The sequence below is a fragment of the Gopherus flavomarginatus genome, chromosome 2 (assembly GCF_025201925.1).
Source record: "Gopherus flavomarginatus isolate rGopFla2 chromosome 2, rGopFla2.mat.asm, whole genome shotgun sequence".
In the NCBI taxonomy this organism is placed as follows: Eukaryota; Metazoa; Chordata; order Testudines; family Testudinidae; genus Gopherus; species Gopherus flavomarginatus.
Genome location: NC_066618.1, coordinates 58835936 through 58862064, shown reverse-complemented (window position 1 = coordinate 58862064; position 26129 = coordinate 58835936). Strand labels below are relative to the sequence as shown.

General features: G+C 38.7%; 1 protein-coding gene across 1 annotated transcript in view; it reads right to left on the bottom strand.

Moving 5' to 3' along the window:
- Positions 1 to 26129, bottom strand: part of AHR (aryl hydrocarbon receptor) — a 92229-nt gene that overhangs the window by 18681 nt on the left and 47419 nt on the right. Inside the window, exons 3-6 of the mRNA XM_050938605.1 lie at positions 17176 to 17291; positions 7268 to 7357; positions 5137 to 5260; positions 347 to 477 (exon numbers count right to left, since the gene is read on the bottom strand). Coding sequence (XP_050794562.1) covers positions 347 to 477; positions 5137 to 5260; positions 7268 to 7357; positions 17176 to 17291 — 461 coding nt within the window. The remainder of the gene's footprint in view (positions 1 to 346; positions 478 to 5136; positions 5261 to 7267; positions 7358 to 17175; positions 17292 to 26129) is intronic.

The window sequence follows — 26129 nt, the reverse complement described above, 5'->3', positions numbered from 1 at the left end:
CACACTTCTCTGAAAAGTGGCACTTATTTAAATTCCATCACATTCATGCTTCAGACCTTAATTAATATTAAAAAAAAATTAAAAAAATAGAGAATTATGCTGCTATACTTAGATGCCTGTCATTTAGAAATCTATTACCCCATAAACCTATCTCAAAAAGCAAACACGGAAAACCTGGTGCAAAACAGAACATCACTAGTAAACAAAAGCTGCATTGTTTTGAACTCTATGTATGCGGAGATGGATTCACACAATCTTTTTTTATTCCTAGGCACCATTACCACCATTCTCTAGTTTTATACACTTTAGGCAATAGTGGAAACCTTTATATAAATTGTATACTCACCAAGAACCCAGATGAATTATCCAGGAGGCACCGCAATCTGCAGACGAAATTTCTTTCCATAAAGGAAGAATTCTCTGGAGGAAGCTGTTCTGGCTTATAATAGGCTGCTGGCTGTGAAAAGTCATTATCTCCTGCAGAAAAAGATTATTTATAAGGGTTATTTTTAGAGAAACACCTAGTGAAGGCTATCTATAACAAATGATCTTCCGCCCCATAAACAAAATCTCAGGTCATGACCTGAACATGAACAATGTAAATTGGAAACATCCTCAAGACCTACATTAACTGCACCACTAGAAACGGTTTAAATACCAGTTCTCCTGATAGAATTGTGTTTAACTGTTTACCATACTGTAGAATTGTGTCTAGCACCCCTTCTTTTTTTAAGTTTATGATTCAAGTTTTGAAGCAGTCTTGAAAAATTAGATTTCTCCAGGGACAGTGTCCGCACTGCCTTACGGGTAGGATTTTCAAAGGGAGTTTGGCAGTCAACCCCTATTTATTTTTCTTGGGCATCTAACTCCACTGAGTCCTTTTGAAAATCCTACAGCATTTCCTGTTGATGCCTAGTATTGCATTAGGAAATCACAACTCTCCAAGCATCTAACAAAATCCAACTGCTCTGTTCAGTTATGCATACTGCCACTTGTTAAATGTTTATTTTTATAGAAACATTCTCCTATTCATATATTGTGATGTCTCAATAGCAGGTGCAGAATACAGAAACGACAAAAGCAGCAAGATTTCTTTTGTACAGTGCTGATCATGAAATCAGTGTGTAGTTCTATCCATCAGACGCATGTGCAACTTTAGGATGTGTAACTGAGGTGGTAAAATGATACTGTGTTGGCAATTTAGGATAACTATTTGCTGGTGAAGTGAAATTCAGGCATTAATTTATACTTCAACTGTTAAGGTCCAAGAAACATAATGCAAAAATATTGCATCAGTAACATGCAAACTGACCATATGATCTGCATGATTTTACACATTACAATTACTGTACTATGTCTGTACAATGTCAGTTAATGAAGTACTCTTTGCAGACAAAATATACACACACCAAACTGACCTACCAAAATAATTCATACGAACATGCACTATTGCAACAACACATCATCAGTAGGGTAAAACTAACCTGTCTCACGACGGTCTAATCCCAGCTCACGTTCCCTATTAGTGGGTGAACAATCCAACGCTTGGTGAATTCTGCCACACAATTTTTCCTAGGGGAGGGATATCTCAGTGATTTGAGCATTGGCCTGCTAAACCCAGGGTTGTGAGTTCAATCCTTGAGGAGGCCATTTAGGAATCTGGGGCAAAAATCAGTACTGATCCTGCTAGTGAAGGCAGGGGAGTGGACTCAATGACCTTTCAAGGTCTCTTCCAGGTCTATGAGATAGGTATATCTCCATATATTATTATTATTTTCAGTAAGAACTATAAGATCTCTTATGCAGTATATACAGCATGGCTTTGGAGTTGTGCAAAGAGCTTGATTAACATAAACTAATCAGGTGCGTGAAACCTACACAAAATATGCTCTGGCATTTACTCTAATAGAAATTCAATAACTAACAGTATCAATGAAAAACTACACGAAGTCAATTGAGGAAACTGATTTTGATGGTATAAAAAACCCCAAACATTAAATTCTAGATCTCAAGTAAGATCTAGTTTGTTGTTTCTCATATATCAAACATAATAAAGTAAATGAGTTGCACATTAGTTACAGTACCATTCTATTACACACTATTTTAGGAGTAATTTTATACAGTCTTGAAACACTCTTCGGCAATACACATTTAACTATCCATGCTACAGCTGCAGTCAAGAATGTCTGAAAGTTTCTTCTAACTTCCTTAGAAATAGAAAAGACCCAAACATATACACTGGCACTGCTTTTTTGGATCCAGGGATCTAAAAGGTCATGAAACCTGGACTCTAATTTCAAGGTGTTAAAAACCCCCTATAATTAACTATGAATGCCAAAAATGGCAATATGAACATTAACAACTCAGGTAATTCATAGAAACATTCTGTAACAGAAATCCACATAGTATAACCTGAATAGTATGGTCTGGGGTACTCAATTGCTGTCTTGTTCTTTCTTGGACTTAATCTTAATCTTAGCATTAAGACAGCAGAGCTACATCTGCTCCCACCACAGCAGAGCTACATCTGAAATTTTGAACCATGTTTCATTATGGAAAACTCATTTTTATACTGTTTTCCTTACTGTCATACCTACTATTTCCCCCTGTGAAAACAACACAAAAAAGGAAAGTAAAAACAGCAAAATGGCATACATGGAATGCTTTCAATTTTTCCATATAAGAAGGAAATGTTATCAGCCATGAAAACATGTTAATAATCCAGATTACCACACTCTACACACAATTTACTATTTAAATGTGAAATGTTTGCACTACACTGAAAACTAATTGTTTCTAACATCAGAAACTAAATTTTCTGATTTACAGGTCCAGTAAATGGATGGCTAGTTGAATTAACTTTTCCTTTCCATTCTGCCCTTAACTCCAACCATGCCTCACAATGGGTAAAATGTTTGTTCAGTCTCCATAGCTCTTTTATCCCGTTGGTCACTAAAAGTACAAATCAAGACAAATATAGGTATATGAGATGATGGTATTAAAAATCATAAGTGAATTAAAATAGATAATGCTTTCACTAACATTTCAGGGTCCTTGTGATCATAAATGTGACATTTGTTATGTATCTGAACTAAGTAATAATAAAAAAAACCTGGGAGCCAAAAGCTGTATTTTCCCAATTTACAAGTAATTTGGTGTGAAAACAAAGTTTAACAGTTTTAAGTAAACTAGAAACATACTGCATAGCACTAATATTCCTGCTCCGTTTTTGCATTACTTCCACCATTCAGGTGAAAACTGATGCCGGGTTAAGCTACTGTCTTACCTTTTCACACAACATTATTTTCACACATTATTTATAAATTGCTTGCGCTGTTAAAAGGAATTTTTAATCTTGGAATGCTTTTTCACTCTAGAGTAAACCACTCTATACAAATATGTCTTCTGACAACAGCTGTTTGCTAAAGTAAGTCCCAATACTAAATCAAAAGACATGTTCACTGTAGTATGTTTTCAGCTAGATCTGGGTCAATTTACACATCTGATATAAACACTATAAAAACATAGCTGAGTCACAAACTGTTTTGTACTAGGAACACCAACAACTGCGAAGGATACTGAGCTTTAAATGAGCCAAGACCACAGGTCAAGGATATTTGGTCTTTTCCTACCTAGCTAAGTGGACATTTACCTTATTAAATATTGAAGTACGCCATCTGTCTGCAATTTAAGACAGTTCAAGAGAAACTGTAAAATTTTAAATCAAATTTCCTTATGTAGGTAGAATGACCATAATATGGATTATTCCTTGTTTGGTTTATTCAAAGTAGAAATAATTCAATAATAAAAAGGAAGATGGGGCCTGGTCCACATATGTATAAAATTACAGTGCCATAATGCACTTATCCAAAATGTTTTCAACCTAATAAAGGTCTTCTGTCCTCTATGGATATAAAATGCCTTGCCCTCTTTGTCATGCAGTTTCAATCGTGAAGGCCCAAATACCTTCAGATGCCGACGAAGTGGGTATTCACCCACGAAAGCTCATGCTCCAAAACGTCTGTTAGTCTATAAGGTGCCACAGGATTCTTTGAAAGCCTTATTAAAGCTCAATTTAAGAGTATCAATGAAGTTAGTATATATGATAATTCAAATACAACTTTTGGATGGTTTTCCAAATAATGTAAATTGTAAAAATGTTAGCACCAAAAAAAGTATCTCCAAACATGGCTTAGCAGGGGGTTGGACTAGATGACAACCTGAAGTCTCTTCCAACCCTAACCTTCTATGAAACTACATGGTTACCTGGATACTGACTAGTTTGGTGGCTTTACTAGGTAGTATTCAGTTAATTTGTTATTACAGGAAGCCAGCCATAAAGGCATCTCTCCCAGTCCCTATAGGTAAGATATATATTACAATTGCTTCTCAATCCAAAAGATCAAATTGGCACCTACCTCATAAGGCCAATTAGGATAGTCTCTGGTTTTAAGGGCCATCCCTCTTGCGTATTCAGCTACCTTTTGTTCTTTTGCCTGCTCCTACCCAGGAGGGGGTGTACATGAGAGAGACTTCATATATGAACGGGGAACAAAAAGCCACTCTTCCACAGCCACCAATGCACTTTTCCAGTGCAAAGATGTGACAAATGCACCCCTTCAGCCATCGCAGAAGAGGGCCAAAAGTGCTGAAAAGATATGTCACACAATTTAAATGACATCCTGACTGAGCTAACAAATTTGATGTCAAGCTCAAAATCAGGAGAGGATGTGTAATAAATGCATAATTTCATGGAAGGGACACCACTTCATTCAAAGAGACATGATCAAGACCTTTCCTCCCTCCTGACAGAGATGTTTAGATAAATTGATTGGTTGTTGCATGTGTTTGTATCTTCAGTTTAGGAAATAAAACTCACATTTAGGCACTTTTAGAAACATAATATCCATCCTAGGCATCACATTAATTTCACCCTAATTAATGAGTAGCAAGGCTTGGGATTTGTGCTCAAAACAGTATTTTCCACCTGTAATTTTTCATTTAAAGTGAAACTAAAATCTTGTTTATTCAAGAGTCATGTGTTAAATGCTATAAATGGTTATCTAAAATGACAATTAATGATTTAGAATACAAATACATAAAAGGCAACTGTAAGCTAGCTGATTGCATCCTCACCTTGTGTTCTCTGTGCAGAATCTGTCAGTTGTGCAGGGTTTAATGCCCAATGAAGCTGACGCTGAAACTCAGGTCTGTCTTCTGTATGAATCAATTCAAATACACTCTGGTGTATAATATCAGACTATACACAAAAAGGAAAAAAGTTGAGAGAGGTAGACATCTCTAATGACAGTACCAAAGTCATCTTACTGACTTCAATTACATGACTGGTTGCTGAACTGGATATTACAACCCATCTCACTAGAGATACAATAATATACGTTTGTATTTAAGAAGAACAAGTTTCATGAAATCATTTGTAAATGCTCATAAAAGAATCCAGTCATGCCCATTAGAATTGAATTCCTTCCTGTTATAATTTGGTTTTCTTCTGACAAAAGCTCAGCCTCTCTTAATTTAACAAGGTTTTATTTTTCACTCTTCATTGTCCATGACAGCCTAACAGAAATGTAAAAATAAGAAAACAGCTTTGCCATATACAGAAATGAGAATGACAATGTCTCTCTTTAAAAGAAAAAAAAAAAAAGGAGATAAAGATGAAATGGATTTTTTTTTAAAGCACACTCCAGTTTATATAGGAGCAAAGTTAAGTACAGTGCCAATCAGAACTTGAACATAGTTGTTCTAGCAGACAAGGTTCCAAAGAAACTCACAAATAAAAGACAAGTATAAACTCTGAACGTTGGTTCTGTTTGCCTGAAATCTTTCCCTATCTAAGGTCCATTTATATCTTTAATTATTAAACTGCCTTATCATCTGCAGTAATGGTGCTTAAGAACGGGACGTGAGCCAAAAATTAAGAACTTCCTGCATCAGTGGTTGAACGAATTGAAGGAAAACTTTTCAAAGCTAAGAAAAGAATTTCAAAAGCAGGATCAGTAAATTAAGATAAATTTCTGTGCTGTAGGTTCTCTTAGAAAAAATTTGCTTTCTGTAGTATCAGTCATTATATTAACTCACAGTATCTAAATAACAAGGACATAAGGAATATAATAAGATGGTTTTGGCAGAAGCAACAGTTTAGCTTAACCTAGTTAGTTCTTTGCTTTATCAATGGTTTATTAAAAAAAGTCAATTACCAGAAAAACTGCCAGAAATACTAATTTTTAAATCTTAATGCAAGTTTTAAGCTTTACTTTTCATTCCATAAGAAATGCAAACTTGACATTTTGCAGTTACAATGTGCATTTCATACCTATGCTGTTTTTCCAACTTTTCTTATTTTTCAACAAAGATGTGTAACTTGAAAAAAATATATATTTTGTTTGGAGCATTTTCTTTTAAACTAAAATTCCCAATGCCCTTATCTGTTGGCTAAGAAGATAAAAGTTAAGAGGAGATTCTATTAGGTCTAACAGCAACTACATATATCACCATCTAGGATATATATCTAGCACCCAGAAAGACAAATCTGTATTAATCCCAGGTGGTGAAGAGGTTAAGTACAACTGTACCTTCCGGATATCAGTATGATCATTTTCCACTAAACAGGAATTTTTTTTTTTTTAATATTCTGCAGCACAACATAATTTGTTTGGCTTATATATTAACTGATATTATCATTAAACAAAAACTCAGTTCCTTCATTTACACAGTAAGTTATTTACAAAAAAGGTACTATACTTGAAGAAAAACAAATGCAAAAGGAACTAAAAAAAATTAGTAAGCTAACCCAATACATACAGTAATTAAACTAACCTTAAAGCATATGTAGTTCATTTTTTAAGAAAAGTTTCTATTAAAATTACCTTTCTAGTGAATGATGTACCATTCTGCACCGTAAATGGTGCAGCATTTCCATATGATTTCAAACATTTGTTCCAGCACAGACAATTTAACTGTGAAAGTTCCCTGACTTGCTTAACACAACGTTGGGAAAATATTCCTATTTTGCTTGGCGCAAGACTCCTCCTCTACTATATCAGCTAATACTAAAGAAGTATAGTACCAAAGTAATCCAACTCAAAATATTTAACTGAGATTATTTTCCATGTAAATTATCGAAGACTAAATATGAGCATTGAAACCTTAGGAAATCATTAATTAAAATCTTCTAGAAATCAATAAAAACTTGTCAGAGCGGGGGAAGAAGTAAGGGTGTGGGGGAAAAAAAGAAAAAAGGACATACTTGCTGGAACCCCAGATAGTCCTGGATGGTTGAAGAGGCATAAAAGACTAGAGCATCTGCTGTAACAACCAGCACAAAGCCATTTAAAGCCTGGAAAGAAAAAACACCAAATCGGTTAGCTTGAAAGACAGAATTCCAGATTAAATAGCATTTCTATAGATCCCAGTGTTTCTATAAACCTACTGGCTGGTTCTGCACCTCCAGCTTTAGTCTGAATTGCAATGCATCACTTTAAAAGAAATAAAAAATTTCCCTATTTACACTGTTAGACAATTAAGTCCTGATTTTACCAGTACTTTACAAAGGTATGCAATGCTGTATAATACAATCTGAATCTGAAAGAAAAGATTTTAAATAAAATCCTAAGTACACATTTCTGTATACTGACTTTTAAGCCATCCTTCTCCAAGCACATAACACTACCACCTAGTTCCTATCTACCACTTTTTATTATTGTGCAAAATAATAATGCACAGATGTGCTTTTATAAACTGAGAGGACTTGGTACTATAACAATGAACTGTAGCTAAGGTTGCAAATATTTATCAAATAACTTCAGAGTGGAAAACTAATAGGCCACTCTAATTTCAAAAGAAAATAAAATGCCTGAAAGCCAGGAAATTAACTTACAGTAAACTACATCTTAAAGCCTCAGATATTCAAAAGTCCATAAATGCAGGATTAAGATAATCAGGTCACCTCTAACTCTGTCCATAGATCCCTCCTACCTTATACCACAAATCACAAGACAGCCATACCTCTACAGATCATGAACTGATAATCAGTCATGCACCCCAAATAGGTATATGGTAAGTGTAAATTAATTTGTAAAAGGTTAGTTGAGATACTATACTTATATTCTACATATTGAGTTTAATTAATTTCTGATGAAACACCAGTGAGGAAAAACACTACAGTAAGTCCTTTTAAGTCATTTACACCAAGGATGAATTTTGTCTTGATGTTTATTACAGAAAAAAAGTCCCAATAATAGAAGAAATAAGGGAATAATGTAGGGTTAGCTCAGATTGCATAATAGATTCTCAATTTTAAGTACATAACAGATAAACATCTTTAAAATTACCTTTTACTTATTTATAGGCTTGTCCACCCCACACTACAATTATCATAATGAATGGGGACTTAAATACATTAAAAAACCCCACACATTATCTCAGACTTTTAACCCCAAAAGGGAAAAGCACAAAGAGATTTCATGAAGTTTACTAGTAACTTCTCTATTGCTACTGATTTTTTGTTGAAGATGTTGAGTTATAATGGTAATGAGCAGTACTCTAAAACCAATATAGATCTAGTCACAACACCATTCTCCCAACCAATGTGTGGTGCAAATGGAACTAGCAAGGCTTAGATAACCCAAACCGTTTGCACAATTAAATGGATAAAATACCATGTGCAGTACAAAATGGAACCAAATCTATTTTACTTATAGTGCATACAAGCCTTAAATGGAGAGGCAAGTAAGTCATCAAGCTCTATATGATTAAAAAAGCATTTTGCAGATCATTTAAAATATGCAGCTGAAAACCTCTCTACTAGCAGTCGCTGCAAGCAAACAATGTTTTTAAAGAGAATTTTCCCTTTATGAAGAACTAGACAAAGTGGCTCCTTATTTAAAGTCACGCAAAGGGTATTTATCAGAGCTCACAATCAATATGGTTCACAGCGATTGTTGTGACAGCAAACAGAACATTTGTGACTTGGCAGCTCATCTAAAAGGTGCTGATTTACTTTCATGGATTCCAGTCAAGATTTTAACAAAAGGCTGTCTCAAGGGACTGAACCAAGTGTGTTTTGCCATTTAATTACCATAGTTGGATTTAGAATTAGACTTTGACAGTGTGTTCAAATAAACACATTTCAAAATCTTGTTTAGTGTGAAAAATTAATATTTACAACTTCTAGATCACAAAGTAAATGAATGATAAAATACTGTCATGTTTACAAACTAAAATAAGAGAACGAATCTCATTACAAAGAATTACTCACCACGCCCACACATTTGTGGTCCTTGGCACAACTGTTATTTCATAAATTCTCCCTTTTAGGGTGCAGTTACTACTTCAATTTGTTCTTCCCATTACCGAGGTTTAATAAGATCAGGTTAAATAGTCCATTAAATTACCTTTTTGAAGACTCTTTGAGCACCTTACAGTTTAAAAAAAATTCAGAAATATCACATTTTGGAGCTGTTTAAAAACTTTTTAAAAAATGAAATGCCCTCCACCTATAAACAGGATATTATAGTTCTAATCCTGGAAGAATAAGTGACAGTACGAGTTAAAAAGAATACAGAGTTAAATTAATAGTATAGCCAATACAAGAGGTCTGCAGATCTCATAGCTGACTAAATGACATGAAGTAGTTACGTAAAGTGCCTGGTTTTGTTAAAAAATAATATAAATTAAAAGTGAACACAGTGCAAAAATGTCATGGCCTTTGTCTGGGTGCTCTTTTGATTCGACTTATACAGTACTAATACACCTAAAATTAAAAAAATGCTGTAAACTGTATAGTGATTAAATTCTGGCCCAGCAGCTAAAATTAGTTTCTATACCTTTTCATCCAAAAGTCAAAGATTCTCTGCTTATTGTAATATGAAGAGGCCATCTCTCCAGTCTGGAGCAACGTATTTTATAGTGGTTCTGATGCTTAGTTCAGAGAGAAATGGCTGTCCATGCCAAAAATGGGTTATGTTAGGTAAGTGGCAACTTCAGTTTCTATAAAATAAATCACTTTCCCAAAGCTTTTATTAGAAAAATAATACTTAATGTTCTGTAACCATACAAGTGCCCTACATAAGTTTGAACTCTTCAATTTCTTGTTTGGTTTCAACAGATTAATCATGTCATTTATCTGTTTTTAAAAACTAGATAAAAAATAAAATTCATTTCATTTTAAACCTAATCAATGGATGTCTCTAGTATAGTAAGTCCTTTATATATGTATGTGTTATGCTCCATTTAAAAGGTCAACTGGTCACCTTAATACTTCCATGGTATTTGTTCACTGTATCTGCTTAGAGTTAAAATAATAATATACCGAACGAAGTACCTTTAATTCTGATTAGCTTTTCTAGTCACTGAGGAAATAAGTTTTCATCAATATTAATTTACAGTCATTGTTTTAGGATTTTTTCCCTTTCATTTTTTTTTAGGGATTATTTTCAAGACAACAATATCAACGAAAGTATAGACAGACAGCGGTAAAGAAAGGAAAATGTTGGGGTCATCATTCTTGATGTTCCTTTTGAAAAAGTTGGTGAAGATAATTCCTTATTTTTTCCTTATAACCACCACCACCAGGACCCTTGGTCATGTATAAGGACCTCACTGTGCTAGGTGCTATACAAAAAACAGTACCCTTGCTATGTACCATATATACTCGTTCATAAGCTGAATTTTTTTTTTTTTAATAAAAGGGAAGCACCAGAGACGGGGGTCAGCTTATGAATGGGTATAGAAAGGTGGGGGACAGCCCCTCCCCCCAACAGAGGGAGCAAGGAGAGGCAGCACAGCCAGCAGAGACAGAAGAGAAAAAGGTAGGCCCAGAGTCTCTCCGCTTCTGGTCACACTGCTCTCCCCCACAGCCTCCAAAGCAGCCATGCCGCTCGGCCCTACCCCCTAGAGCAGGCTGTGGCTGCGCTGCCCGGCCAGCCCGCTGGAACATGCTACGGCTGCGCAGCCTGGTCTGGCCCGCCGGAGCAGTTCCTCCCCTGGCCCTCCCCAGATAAGGTGGGATGGGTAGAGCATGGGGGTCCCAGGCTAGGGGTGGGATCATGTGGGGGGTGGTCACAGGGGTTACTCCCCTGACTCCTAGCTTCTCCCCCCAAAAAAATTTCCCCACCAGTTGCTGTCCCAGCCCGTCAGGGTAAGCAGCTGGCATGCCGGGACACTTTGTTTACTTAGGTTTACTTCCGTGCCTGCGGACGCTCGAGGTAAACAAACCATCTCTGACTACCAGCGGCTTATCCTGACGGCTTGGGAGCCAAAGTTTGCTGACCCCTGAATTATAGGGTCGGCTTATGAATGGGTTATAAAAATTTTCCATTTTTTACTTATCCATCTTGGGCAGGGGTGTTGGCTTATAAATGAACTGGCTTATGACTGTAGTTTATTTTCAACTATCACATTATCTGGTTATATTTACTGTACCTGGTAGTCATATCAGTCACTACAGTAATGCTGTATAAGACATGATCTATTCAGTAGGAAAAAAAAATTACACCAGCAAATGAAGTGAGCCTTATTGTGCACCAATCATTAGATGAGCTCTCTAATACTTTCAAAATTCTTTCTAGCACCTCTCTCAGAAAGTGAGGTTTTTGTAACTAGAGGATGCTGCAGAAAGGTAGGCTGCAGTCACTCCCTGAGAGGAGGGAGTTGGGATGGTGGCAAACCCAGGGAGGGAGGAAGCCAGGAAAGGATCAGGAAGAAAGCAGCTAAGTAGGACAGTGCTAGCCTTGGCTACTCACTGGAGAGCCTCTGAGCTGGAACCCAGAGCAGACGGTGGGCCCGGGATCCTCTACCAGCTACTGGAGATTTGGTGCCAACCAGGCAGACGACAGTGGACTGCCTGATTTATTCTAGAAAAACTTTATTACATACCCTGGAAGGCTGGCTGGAAGGCCGAGTCACAAAGAAGAGGTTATGGTTCCTGGAGTGTGTAGTCCAAAGGGCGAGAGGATTATGGGAGATACACCACCTGGGGAGGGCACAAAACCTGGCCAGAGCTAACCTCCAGAGTGCCCAGGAGGAGATGCCACCAGCAGTAAGTGCACCCCATGAAAGGTGGAGACAATGCAGTTGGATTTGACTTTGGTTTTGACTGAGGGCAATGGACGATATGAATAAATGAATTTCATACTTAAAATAAATATTTTACTTTTGCATTCAAATATTTATTTTAGGAACTTATCGTCACACATCAGTGACAATTTATTGCTACCTGAATAGTGATTGGAGTAGATTTATTCTCTTTTACCTAAGTACCTGAATTATTATTGCCTTTGAAGGACAACTACAAACTAAATAGTGACTAGGTTATTAGGAAACTGTAAAAGTTTGAAAGTGCAAAAGGGAGTGTTCATAATTTATTTGTATCATGTATTAAAACCTTTCTCCTTTGTGAACAGATATTTAATTAGAACGTTGGCATAGTTTTAAAAATGACTTCGCTTTTGACTTTTTATTATATCATTATGATTCTTAGTCTTTGAAATCAAGGTGCCAAGGAGCACTGAAAGAAGACAATGCTGTTGCAGAGAAGCTAAGTGAATTCTTTGCCTCAGTCTTCACTGCAGAGAACGTGAGGGAGATTCCCACACTTGAACCATTCTTTTTAGATGACAAATTTGAGACACTGTCCCAGATTGAGGGGTCAATAGAAGATATTTTGGAATAAACTGATAAATTAAACAGTAATAAACCAACAGGATGAGATGGTAGTCACCCAAGAGTTCTGCAGGAACACAAATATAAAACTGCAGAACTACTAATTGTGGTATTTATCGCTGAAGTCAGCTGCTGTACCAGATGACTGGAGGATCTCATGTAACACCCGTTTTTTAAAAAGGCTCCAGAGTCAGTCCTTTCAATTATTGGCCAGTAAGCCTAACTTCTGTATCAGGCAAATTGGTTGAAACTATAGCAAAGAACAGAATTATAGATTAACATGACATGTTGGCAGAAGAGTCAACACAGCTTTTGTAAAGGGAAATCATGCCTCACCAATCTATTAAAATTTGTTGAGTGTCAACAAACATCTAAACAAGGGTGACCAGTGGATATAGTGTACTTGTACTTTCAGAAACCATTGAAAAGGTCCATCACCAAAGGCTCTTAAAAAGGTAGGCAGCCATGGGATAAGAGGGAGGGCCTTCTTATGAATCAGTAACTACTGAAAAGATAGGAAAAGGGTAGGAATAAATGATCAGTTTTCCACAATGAAAAGACGTACAAAGGGATCCCAGAAAACTGGGTGACTGGGCAAAAAAATGGCAGATGAAATTCAATGGTGGTAAGTGCAAAGTAACGCACATTAGAAAACATAGCTCCAATTATACATACAAAATGATGGGGGTCTAAATTAGCTGTTACTATTCAAGAAAGATCTTGGAGAAATTTTGGATAGTTCTCTGAAAATATCTGCTCAACATGCAACAGCAGCAGCAGACAAAAAAATCTAACAGCGTGTTGGAAACCATTAGAAAAACATATGGTCACTATATAAATCCATGGTACGCCCACATCTTGAATATGCATACAGTTTTGTTCACTCAATCTCAAAAAAGATACATTAGAACTGGAAAAGGTACCGAAAAGGGCAACAAAAATGGTTAGATGTACGGAACAGCTTCCATATGAAGACAGATTAAGAAGACTGACCAGCTTAGAAAGACAACTAAGGGTGGATATGATAGAGGTCTACAAAATGATGAATGGTGTGGAGAAAGTGAGTAAGGAAGTACTCTTTACCCCTTAACATAATCACTCAAAATTAATTGGTGGAAGGTTTAAAAGAAACATAAGGAAGTACTTCTTCAAACAATGCACAGTCAGCCTGTGGCACTCCCTGCCAGTGTATGTTGTGAAAACCAAAGTATGGGTTCAAAAAAGAATAGATAAATTCATGGAGATTGCAGGGTCATCGATGGCTATAAACCAAGAAAGTCACGGACACAAACCCATGCTGCGTGTGTCCCTAAACCTTTGACTGGATGATTGGGGGACGAATCACTAGATAATTGCCCTGTTTGGTTCATTCTCGCTGATGCATCTTGCATTGGCCACTGCTGGAAGACAGAATACTGGGCTATATGGGCCACTGGTCTGACCCAGTATGGACATCATATGTTCTTATAAATAAAATAAAAAAAAACACAAATACAAAGTAGTATATAAAAACCATGACTTGTACACAACACTTCCCCCTCCCTCCACCTACTCCCTGATTGTAAAACCTAAACTTTTGATTCACTTCTAATATGTGACCTGAACTTGTATTGCCAAATGTAGGCTTTTTCAAACAGAGAAGACAGAATCTTCCAGTGAGCACATCACCTATAAACATTTTAGTCACATGAAGTACTGCCTAGAGCAGCTCAGCAGATGGTATCTTTCATTACACGACCCGAGAGGGTAAGTTTTAGATAGCTAGGTCCAAGATCACAAATTGTTATAGGTTTTAACCAATACTTTGAACTACACCTGGAACCACAAAGGAAGACAGTACAAGGTCCAGAAGACTGGTGCTCTATAGTAATAGGCTGAACCAACTGAGACAAGATATTGCTTTCTATGCTAAGAAGCTTTTTAGTCATTGCAAGAGTAAGACCAAGTAGCATTTATCACCAGGGGTGGATTTATATCTTGCGGTCCCCACACCATCTCTGGTAGCTGCCCCAGATCCGAGCTCCCCACAACCCCATCTGCAGCGGTTTGGAGCCCCAGCCAAATATTTATTGACAAAAATTATTCTAAACTGTACTGTTAAAAAAAGCAAAACACTGTTCCTATACTCTTGGAATACAGTTGTTCCAAAACTGATGAAATTGTAGCGCTAAAAGTTTCATATGTATTTTTAAAGAAAGACATTCTCCCAGCTCTTTCCCCATTCCTTCTAGTATTAATCCAGTTCAAAGAATTTGGGAAGAAGTCCCAGGGAAAAACAGTTCTTTCTATCAGCTATGTTTGATCTTTTGGTTCTTTTTTAACAAAGAACTGAAGCTGTTCTTTTTCTAACCTTTATTCAGCACTATTCTCTCAAATTCAATGTATTGCCTTCCCTTCAAGAAATAATTTTGCATTTCTGCTCAACAAAAGTAAATGCTTTTTCTTGTCAGATCTGTTCTTTATACAGCTATGCTGCTTTCTGTTCATGGTTCCATAATCTTCTATATATAGGGACAATGTTTGTCCCATTATTTTACTGGGAACAGACATTTTCATTTACCAGTTTCATGATGCAATCCTCTGGTAACACCATATGTGAATTTTCAGTAAGCATCAATGGCTCACTACCTTTGTTATCTAATTTCGTAATATCCAATTGTGCGTGTCATATGGGCCTGCATATTTCTATATTAGTAAAATCCTTGGAAAACTAACACTTCCCAACTGGCAAATTTCTGCCTTTAGAATTAACAAATAAGGGAAGATTTTGCATTATAGCATCTTTAATGTATTATTTGCCCTCTCCCCTCTCTTATGTTTGTTCCTTACTTTTTCACTCACATTTTTAGCCTGGGAACAAGATCCCCTTGCACTGGAACTGAGGAAGAGAGCTGAAGGCAGTCTTCTGAGGGCTACTTTGCAAATTGTAGTGTAGGAGGCATTCTGCAGGTGAAACTTCAACTTGGTGGAATGTGCTGGGGCTGGGGGAGGTGGAGCCACAGTGTATAATGTTGCATAGATCCTTGGCAGCACAGCTGCCCATAGACAGCGAGGGGCAGGTTACCATAGTTTAGACAAACCCACCAGGGTTATAACTGACTGACACTTCAGCCCCTAGATCAACCCAGAATTTGGGAGGCCTAAAAGTAGATTTTAGCCGTCAGCTGACTGGGGCACAGGCTGAAGCCTGAGCTCTGGGACCCCATGAGCCTAAGTTAACTGATTCGGGCCAGCCAAGGGGTTTTACTGCACTGCAGACATACCCTCAGAGGCACAGCATGGAATCTCACCCATGGTGTCTTTTCTGGATTCTCCATTAACTCTTTTTCACTTCTAGAACTTAGTCTCATTGCACCAAATTACCTACAGTTACTCATTCCTCTAAATTTGGAGGACAATCTCCTATGGAGGTTGTGGAATCTCCAGCACTGAAGATTTTTAAAAGTAGGTTAGACAAACACCTGTCAGGAATGGTCTAGATAATACTTAGTCCTGCCAGGACTGCAAGGGACTAAACTAGATGACTTCTCAAGGTCCCTTTCAGTCCTATGATTCTATGATTATTCCCTATGTGGGCCAGTTCCTTAAAGGTACAGTTAAAGCCCTGCTGTATATTGTATTCAGTAACTAGCAGTGGTATCTTATGCTGCTATTCACATTCTCAACCATGCATCTTTAAATACGTCCACATCAACCTTTAACTAGGTCCTTGATCAGTTAGAACTTTGTTTTGTTTTTTACACTGATCAGTTTAGTTGCATTAGTTACCCAATAAAAATGTGAGCAGAGTTTTGGATACCTTATAGAAAGTTTCCATTCTTGACTTTCTGCAGTTCAGATGGTTTTTCAAAGACACCTACTATATTTTCTTCCTATTCATTCTACTACAAGCCAAATAATTTCAGTAACAATTGCATTTACAATAGAAATATAAATCAAAATGAAATAAAATGGCACAATAGCTTTTCTTGTTCATAAAACATGGCATGCAAAATAGTTTGAAACCAAAATAAATTTGAACATCTTGAGTATGACGGTATCAAAAATAGAAAAAAGTGCTCTACAATGTGCTTTTTAAAAAGTAATGTTTAAATAAATTCCCAAGTTAATAGTCTCCAAGCTGGGCTATAGATGGCTGGCATTTTAACCCTTGTCAATACAAAGCACAGTTTTGCGTATTTGTTGGGGTTTTTTTTTTTTTCTTTTAAATAGTCTGTTAGAGATTAAGGGGTAAGAAAGAATTGGAAGACTATTGCCTGATAGCAGGAAAATAGCAATTGCTATGCTGGATCAGATCTGTGGTTCATCCAATCCAGTAGCCTGTCTCTTAAATTACCAGGTAACTCAGAGGAAGGTTCAAGAAACCCCATAATGGACAATTACATAGTAATCTGACTATAAGAAGTTTCTTCCTAAACCCCATCAGTTAACTGCTGGCTTATTAAAGGTAAAAAAAGATCCTTCTTCAGCAATTAAATCCACTGTAAAACATACCTGTAATAAAAGTTCTCCTTCTAGTAGACGTATGCCTTCTCCAGGCTTAGTTGTTCTGCAGCTGTCCTGAATGCCATTTATCTCAGGTCTGGTACAGTTGGAAGATTTTAATGCAACTGTGGAAACAAAACAAAAAAAACCCAGTTTTTCTTTGAAGGTCTTACTAGTAAGCCATGAAAGTGCTAAACTGTAGTTAAAAGAAAAAAAAAAACCTCCCACACAATGAAAAGTTCTTACATTAATACTTCGTGTTCATTTCTATTCTCTTAAAAGGCACAAAGTGTAATAATATGAAAAATGACGTAGATTTTGGGTGTTTTGTAAATGGTATTTATGGAACAGAAACACTGTGCTGCATGTCAATCAAAATCTAGTTGTCACAATGGCAGTTTCCTATTGTCTTGTTGTTTATTATTACATTTAAGAGATTTATTTTTCATTTCCTTTACAATATGTATTTTTGCAATATGTGGTTGTTTTCATTTAACATACTATTATAGGAGAAATCAAACATTTTGCTATGTGTAAAGTAAGAAGGCACTTTCATTTTAAACTGGTATAATCATCGACTTTAATTCCCACCCAAAGTCACCTATCTGGCTTAAAGTTTCCATCGTTATTCTTTCAAAATATAAATGAATTTAAGAAAGTTGATTTTAGCTAGTTAGGAACTATTTTTGCTGTAAAATCAACAAACGCTTTCCTAAGCTGATTCCAGGAGATTTCAGCAATACTACTACATTTATATTAAATGCAAAGAACATTATTACATGGTTTCATCAATGTAAAGTAACAAACACTTCCGTAAAATGATTGGCCCTTGCTCCACAAAATACATTTTTAATCATTTGACCTACTAAGCAAACACTTGACCGCAAGTTAATGGATGAATCCTGCAGTTATCACTCATGTCACAAGTCCAACTGATTTCAGTGGAACTACTGATGCAGAAGTATTAGTGCTCACTATTCTCATCCACTTCAGTATCATACCCTGAAGGCAATCTCCTGTTGGCTGTGGCAAATTTCGATCATGTTACCCCTCTTGTCCAACATGCATATTGGGGTCGTTAGTGTGGGAGGGAAAAAAATCAATTATTGAGGATGCACGGATTACATTTTCACTATGGTGATAACATTTTGCTTCATTTCTTGTCCTGACTGATCCAGCAGGAGCTAGGCCCCAATTCAGTAGTCCATATATACTCAAAGCATTTAAGCATGTGTTTGTAGGTAAGCACAAGTGTTTTGCTGAACTAGGACCCCAGTCCTGGGGGGACATCATGGCATAAATGAGAGTCAGCTGCCTGAGTCTCTACCCGGGTAAAACAAAAGAGATTGGTAGGCTGGGAATAACAGACAGATGATCATGTGGAAATTATATCTGCTGCTACTATTGAGGTTATACATCTGCAATTTAGAAATTTCTAGCTTTCGCATTCGTGAGGCTAACCTTCCAAATGCACTGTTGACTTCCCAAGTCTGCAGGAAGAGGGTTCAGAGAACTGATTCAAGGACTGGAAAAATACTTTATATAGTTAGACTCAAGGAGCTCACCATACTAATCTTATCAAAAGAATATCAAGGGGTGACTTGATCAGTCTATAAATACCTGCATGGGGACTAGAAATGAGGAGAATAGCATGCTGAGATATAACAAAATCTAGAGTCATTGATTCCAAGGCCAAAGGGATCACTGTGAACATCAAATCTGACCAACTGAATTTACTAGCTGGAAGTTATAGGTAGACAAATTCAGACTTGAAATAAGGTGCAAATTTGTAACTGGTAGTAAAACCAACTACTGGAACAATCTATGAAGGGTAATGGTAGATTCTCCATCACTGGAAAATTTTAAATCAAGACTGGATGTTTTACTATAAAAGACAGTCTAGTTTAAACAGGAATTAATTCAGGGAAGGCCTATGGCCTGTATTACACAGGAGATCAGAGTAGGTGACCGCAATCATCCCTTCTGGCCCTATAATTCCAAATCATTAAATGACAGACTGTAGTTTGTGTTTCATCTTATTGTGATTTGACCATCCAACTCCAATCTTCCAGCAAAAAGAAATCAAACCTGATAATTCTTACGTGGATTTAAAAGAAAAAAAAACAGAAAAAAAATAAATTATGCACTAATGTTTACATATTAAAAAAGGAACATAACAAGGGGACAATTAATGTGCTTCTCTGCAATTTACTTTTAATGAAAACCTTCAACAACTTTACTAATAGCACACAAATAAATAATGCAAGTTTTCTTTTTAACAATTGGGCTTCAGGCTAAGGATTTTTCTACTTTCATATGAAGCTAAATTGTAAATATAAGCTATGCAAGTAGGTAAATACAATTTATAACATTTGCATGCAGGATTCTTTTTCTATAAGAAAATATGTCCTATTTATAATCTCACACTTCACTGGTTGGCACTTAATCCTGGATTTATCATCCAGTAATAATCACTCTACCATTGCCAGGAATTTTCCATTGCAGGTAAACACTAACCCCTAGAAGTAGCAGAATGAGGTAGTGACCTTTTATGGCTTTTCTAAAACACAGCAGCTTTATGGTTTTGTGTGCATTTGTCTTAAGAGTGTGAAATGTGATCTGTTCACACTTATACTCCATACTCATACCAGCAAACATAAAAAGATTAACTTGATTCAGTTTTGTACTATGTCTGCAGAAGACAGCAAGTTGAATACAGACACTTTATAGGAGGAGCAATTAAAATGTCAACGTTTAGCAACCAGAACCTCATCTCTTTAATTCTAAGTATATGGGGGAAATTGAACTTAAGTTAGATAAAACTGTGTTATAGGTAGATGCTGACTTAAATGGTAAATGGCAAATTAGTTTTAAAATCAGATGTTGGCATAGCTAGAAGTACTGATGGAAAAATGAACTGGCAGGTATTTAAATATACATGGAAACTAGGTAGGCTCTTTATTTTCACAATGGAATTTCCACTTCGAGAAGCCTTGCTTCCTGGTATATTCTTGTACTGCTTAAGGCCTGGTCTACACAATGCGTTTAAACCGAATTCAGCAGCGTTAAACCGATTTAACCCTACATCCGTCCACACAACGAGGCCCTTTATATCGATATAAAGGGCTCTTTAAACTGATTTCTGTACTCCTCCCCGACGAGAGGAGTAGCGCTGAAATCGGTGTTGCCATGTCGGATTAGGGTTAGTGTGGCCGCAAATCGACGGCATTGGTCTCCAGGCGGTATCCCACAGTGCACCATTGTGACCGCTCTGGAAAGCGACCTGAACTCGGATGCACTGGCCAGGTAGACAGGAAAAGCCCCGCGAACTTTTGAATTTCATTTCCTGTTTGCCCAGCGTGGAGCTCTGATCAGCACGGATGGTGATGCAGTCCCAAATCCAAAAAGAGCTTCAGCATGGACTGTACGGGAGATACTGGGTCTGATCACTGTATGGGGAGACAAATCTGTTCTATCAGTGCTCCGTTACAGGTGACGAAATGACAAAGCATTTGAAAAAATCTCCAGGCTATGACAGAGGCCACAGCACAGTGCTGTGACACAAGCGTAATGGAAAGCCAAAGAATCAAATGGATGCTCATGGAGGGAGGGAGGGGGGACTGAGGACTCCAGCTATCCCACAGTCCCTGCAGTCTCCAAAAAGCATTTGCATTCTTGGCTGAGCTCCCAGTGCCTGAAGGGTCAAAAACATTTTCCTGGGTGTTTCAGGATATATGTCGTCAATTTACATCCTCCTCCCCCCGAAAGAAAAGGGGAAAAAAAAACCGTTTCTTGACTTTTTTTATACGTCACCCTATGTCTACTGCATGCTGCTGGTAGACGCGGGGCTGCAGCACTGAACACCAGCAACACCTTCCCGGTGGCCGTCGGTACAATATGACTGCTATCCATCGTCATCATCAGCCCGCGAGTGCTCCTGGCTGGCCTCGGTGAGGTCGGCTGGGGGTGCCTGGGTAAAAATGGGAATGACTCCTGGTCATTCCCAGCAGATGGTACAGAACGGCTGGTAACCATCTTCATCATAGCAACTGGAGGCTGAGCTCCATCAGCCCCCGCCCCCCTGCTTTCATGTCTAAAGAAAAGATTCTGTACTGCCTGGACTATCATAGCAGCTGGAGGCTTCCTCCCCCTCATTTTATCTCACTGAAAAGTCAGTGTTTCTTATTCTTTATTACTTTATCACACAAATGGGGGGACACTGCCACGGTAGCCCACGAGGGTTGGGGGAGGAGGGAAGCAATGGGTGGGGTTGTTGCAGGGGCACCCCATAGAATGGCATGCAGCTCATCATTTCTGCGGGCTCTCTGGGGCTCTGACACCGAGCGGCTGTGCTCTCTGGTTCTCTAGTACACTTGCCCCATATTCTAGGCAGGACTGACTCTATTTTTAGACAAAACATAAAGAAGGGAATGACCCAGGGAGTCATTCCCATTTTTGTCCATGTGCCCCCGGCCGACCTCAGCGAGGCCAGCCAGCAACACCCATGACAGCAGCATGATAACCGTCTCTGCTACCTTGCAAAGGCAAATGAATGCTGCTGTGTAGCACTGCAGTACCGTGTCTGTCAGCAGCATCCAGTACACATAAGGTGACACTGACAAAAGGCAAAACAGGGTCCATGGCTGCCATGCTATGGTGTCTACCAGGGCAATCCAGGGAAAAAGGGTGCGAAATGATTGTCTGCCGTTGCTTTCCCAGAGGAAGGATTGAGTGATGACATTTACCCAGAATCACCTGCGACACTGTTTTTGCATTTGGATCTCAACTCAGAATTCCAATGGGCGGGGGAGACTGTGGGAACTATGGGATAGCTACGGGATAGCTATCCACAGTGCAACGCTCCGGAAATCGACGCTAGCCTCGGTACATGGACGCACACCGCCAAAGTGTGCTTAGTGTGGCCGCGTGCACTCGACTTTATACAATCTGTTTTACAAAACTGGTTTATGTAATATCGGAATAATCCCGTAGTGTAGACATACCCCTAGAGACCAACAAATTTATTTCAGCATAAGCTTTTGTGGGCTACAGTCAGAGCCGGCTCCACTTCCAGTCCTTATGCAAGCTTAATTTAATGGTGTCCAATTTGCAAATTAATTTGGAATTAATTAATTTAATTGACTGAATAAAGACTGGGAGTGGATGGGCCATTACACAAAGTAAAACTATTTCCCCATGCTTATCCCCTTCCCTCCCCACACAGTTCCTTACATCTTCTTGTCAATTGCTGAAATGGGCCATTTTCATTACCACTACAAACAGTTCTTTTTCTCTCCTGCTGATAACTCACCGTAACTGATCACTGTCCTTATAGTATGTATGGTAACACCTATTGTTACACACACACACACACACACACACACACACACACACACACACACACAGAGCGTGAGCGTGTGTGTGTATATATTATATATATATAATCCTCCTACTGTATTTTCCTCTGCATGCATCCGATGAAGTGGGCTGTAGCCCACGAAAGCTTATGCTCAAATAAATTTGTTAGTCTCTAAGGAGCCACAAGTACTCCTGTTCTTTTCTCTGATTTCTCAGTACCTGTCCTCAAGTTTTAGGCCCTGTGAGCTGACTTATCTCAGCGTGGAACCCCATGAGTCTCTCACTTATTAACTGGGTCCCCAGACTACAGAGCGCTGTGTTTCAATCCTGATAACTCACCAGGCCCAAATGGATTCAATACCCGCAAGTCTTCCCTTTCAGAAGTGTGGCCAATGGTCAATACAGTGACCTGAAAGCTTTCATACAGCAAGTTATTATTTAATCTTAACAGCAGGAACATAGCAAAGCATAAGAGAGAAAGCATTAAAAAACAGTAAGAGCCCTATCATATACCTATCTTCCCAGTGGACTGTCATCCCTTGTAAACCCTAGGGCATCCCTCTTTCATTCAGCTCCCTGGCTCCTAGAGCAACTCCCAACCACCATTCTCCTCCTCCCTTGACAAAGTCTTGTGTCCCCACCAGAAGCCCTTTATCTTGCTTCTTGGGCTTTTGATACTCCTATGATTACAAACTGTGATTCTCCCCCTTAAATTGGCCAGGTGAGCTCAACAGGAGGTTAGAAGTCAGATATCAAAGCAAAAGTGTATAATATTGTCCTTCAAGTCAGGGCCGGCTCCAGGCACCAGCTGAGCAAGCTTGTGCTTTGGGTGGCAGATTCTACAGGGCGGCATTCCGCCCAAACCTAAGGCAGCACAGCCGTTTTTTTTTTCCGTTTGTTTGCTGCTCTGGCCGCCCTGTAGGGGGCAGCAGCGGCAGGGAGCGCCCTGCAGCAAACTTAGCAGGGCAGCCCGCGTCCTTCCCTCCCCGCCAACTGGAGTGGCATGGAGCCCTCCCGGCAGGCGGCACAGCGGTCAGGGCCGCGTGGTGAGAGCCCTGCTGAAGCATTGGCCACTCCACTTCTCTCTCCCTCCCGCTCTCTCCTCCCCGCCACTAGACCGGGCGCGCGCACTGCAGCATAGGGAGTCCCCTGGCTCCTGCCGCCCTGTAGGTTTTTTTGGTTTTGTTTTTCCCCTGCTTTACCCACCACGCCATTGTTTCTCCCCCCTGCTTTGCTGCTCCAGCCGCGCCATTTTTGTGTTGTTCTGCCCTCCCCTGCTTTGCTTGTCCAGCCGCGCCATTTCTGTGTTGCTGTTCCCTTCCCCCTCCCCTGCTTTGCTGCTCTGGCCGTGCTGTGTTTTTTTTCCCCTCGCCCTGCTTTGCTGCTCCAGTGGCCCCGCTCCTTTTTTTAATTTTTTTTGCTTGGGGCGGCAAAAAAAACCAGAGCCAGCCCTGCTTCAAGTGCATAAATAAATGGATGGCACTCTGAAGATATTGCCCTTGTTCATGCTGACATGCAGCCAGTCCCTGCTTGAATAAACGCCTTGTAGTCCTACCACAAACCCCTTACCACTGCCAGACAAGCAGAGACCTATTCCTAAGTGATTACAAAGCAACTCTACATCTGTCACAGAAGGTTTGAAAAACTGACAAGATTTAAAGGCAGTCCAAGCTTATGTGATGGTGAAAGGATCTCCCCCTATACTGTGTGTGGAGTCAGGTCCCTCACACCAATTTGGATGAGAATCTAGCAATGTCTCCTTCTGATCAGACCTCTGATTTTGCTTTCACCTTTTGCTTGAAAATGCTGCAGCTAGATTAGTCAAAGTCAAAGCAATGGCAAAACAGACAATTGAGGAACACGTTACAAGCACATTCAAGGCAGCATTTGAAGCTGCTAGGTTCCTTCAGATAACTTCCTCAAAGGCGCTCGTGCGCTCTCTCTCTCTCTCTCTCTCTCTCACACACCCCCACACACTTTTTCTTTAAACAATGCTTGTGCCACAATCACCAGAATGAAGTCTTTACAACGCACCTAGAATTTTAACTTACATCACAGAGGGCGTGAGAAAATTTATTAATATTAGCAAAGCATTTTGAAGGCCTTGGATGGAAAATACTATGGATACACACAGTACTGTCACATTGTAATGTTCACTGAATTATGTGCTGTAACATGTTGTACTGTGGCAAAATTCAATGATGGACGTACCACCATAAGCATTGCCTGCCCTGTCCTTTTAATCGGAAGTAACAGTATGAAGACATACCCCTCCTTGGAAGAATAACCACAGGCTTTTTTGCTAGTAAGATAGGGTATTGCTTATTTTGCCCGTACTTACGGGGGAGAAGATCCATGAAACCAGAGAAGCAGCATGGTTTGATCGACTGGATGAAAATGAATCTTAAGTTATAAGCCCAGCTCAGCAGCCTCTGACTCTCAAGTTATAAGCCCAGCTCAGCAGCCTCTGACTCTCATGCACCTGGGTATGTTTCTGGGTCTGTTTCAATTTCCCCTTTTGAAAAAAAGTGAGAATAAAAACCTTTTGGACAGGTCTCATCACCTCTGCAGTAGCTCAGACAAGTCATTTTTTGTTTCAAGCTAGTCCTAAATTTGAGGCTAAATACTCAATTTGAAGATAGATATGTTGTTCTTGCAAGACACCAGTAATAACCTCTAGGAATAAGAGAACTGTATGCGTTGAGTGGCTGAAGAAAACAGAGGCCTTCAGTCTACTGAAATCAGCCAGGATTAAACAGACTTCTGATCTAAAACTCTTCCAAAGCCAGAAAAGCTTTGATTGATCCTGCAACCTTTTCCTGAAAAGCTCAATGACAACCACAAGAAACCCCTTCTATGAGCTGAGTTTTTTCCTTCTTATTGCAGATGAAGATGCAGCTAAAGGGAGTATTTGTAGCGGCAGGCTTACTACTTGCATTGAGGTGGAAGAAGAGGCTTAAGTTGCTAACTCCTAACTGAGCATTTTAAAAAGTTATTGAGAAGTTTCTACTTAAGCCAAGATCTATGCAATTTTACTATTAGGTAAATGACCTATTAAGCCTAAAAATGTTTAGGCAAGTATTACATCAATCACAAATAGATCTTCAGTGCATCACTCACGCAGCCCTGGAATTCAATACTAAAGAACTTCCCAGAACTGATTATCAAATTTTGGCACAATTCCCACAATTTGGTCAAAAAGGTCAAAGTTATAGTTAGAGCCAGTTTAGTCTGTTTCATAACCCTTTAAATAGTGTCATCAGTTCAACTAATGATTACTTTTTAAAATGCTCTGAAGAGGGAGAGTTCATAGTTGCTTGAGTAACTACCACCAAACACCCAAAATAAAGTTAATCAATCAAAACCAGACTTATTTCAAAAGACCTAAAGGAAGACACTAATTTGGAACACAAAGTTAATATTAAACAACTGCCTAAATCATTAACATACTTTAAACACCTCATACTAACTGAAGATTTTTTTTTTATTTAAACTGATCTTTTCAAGGTTTTCCAGTAAAGAATATCCTAAAAATCAATTTAACATTGATTTAAATCAAGTCAGTCTGGCATTTAATGGTAACTTAAATCATTAAATCAGCAAGC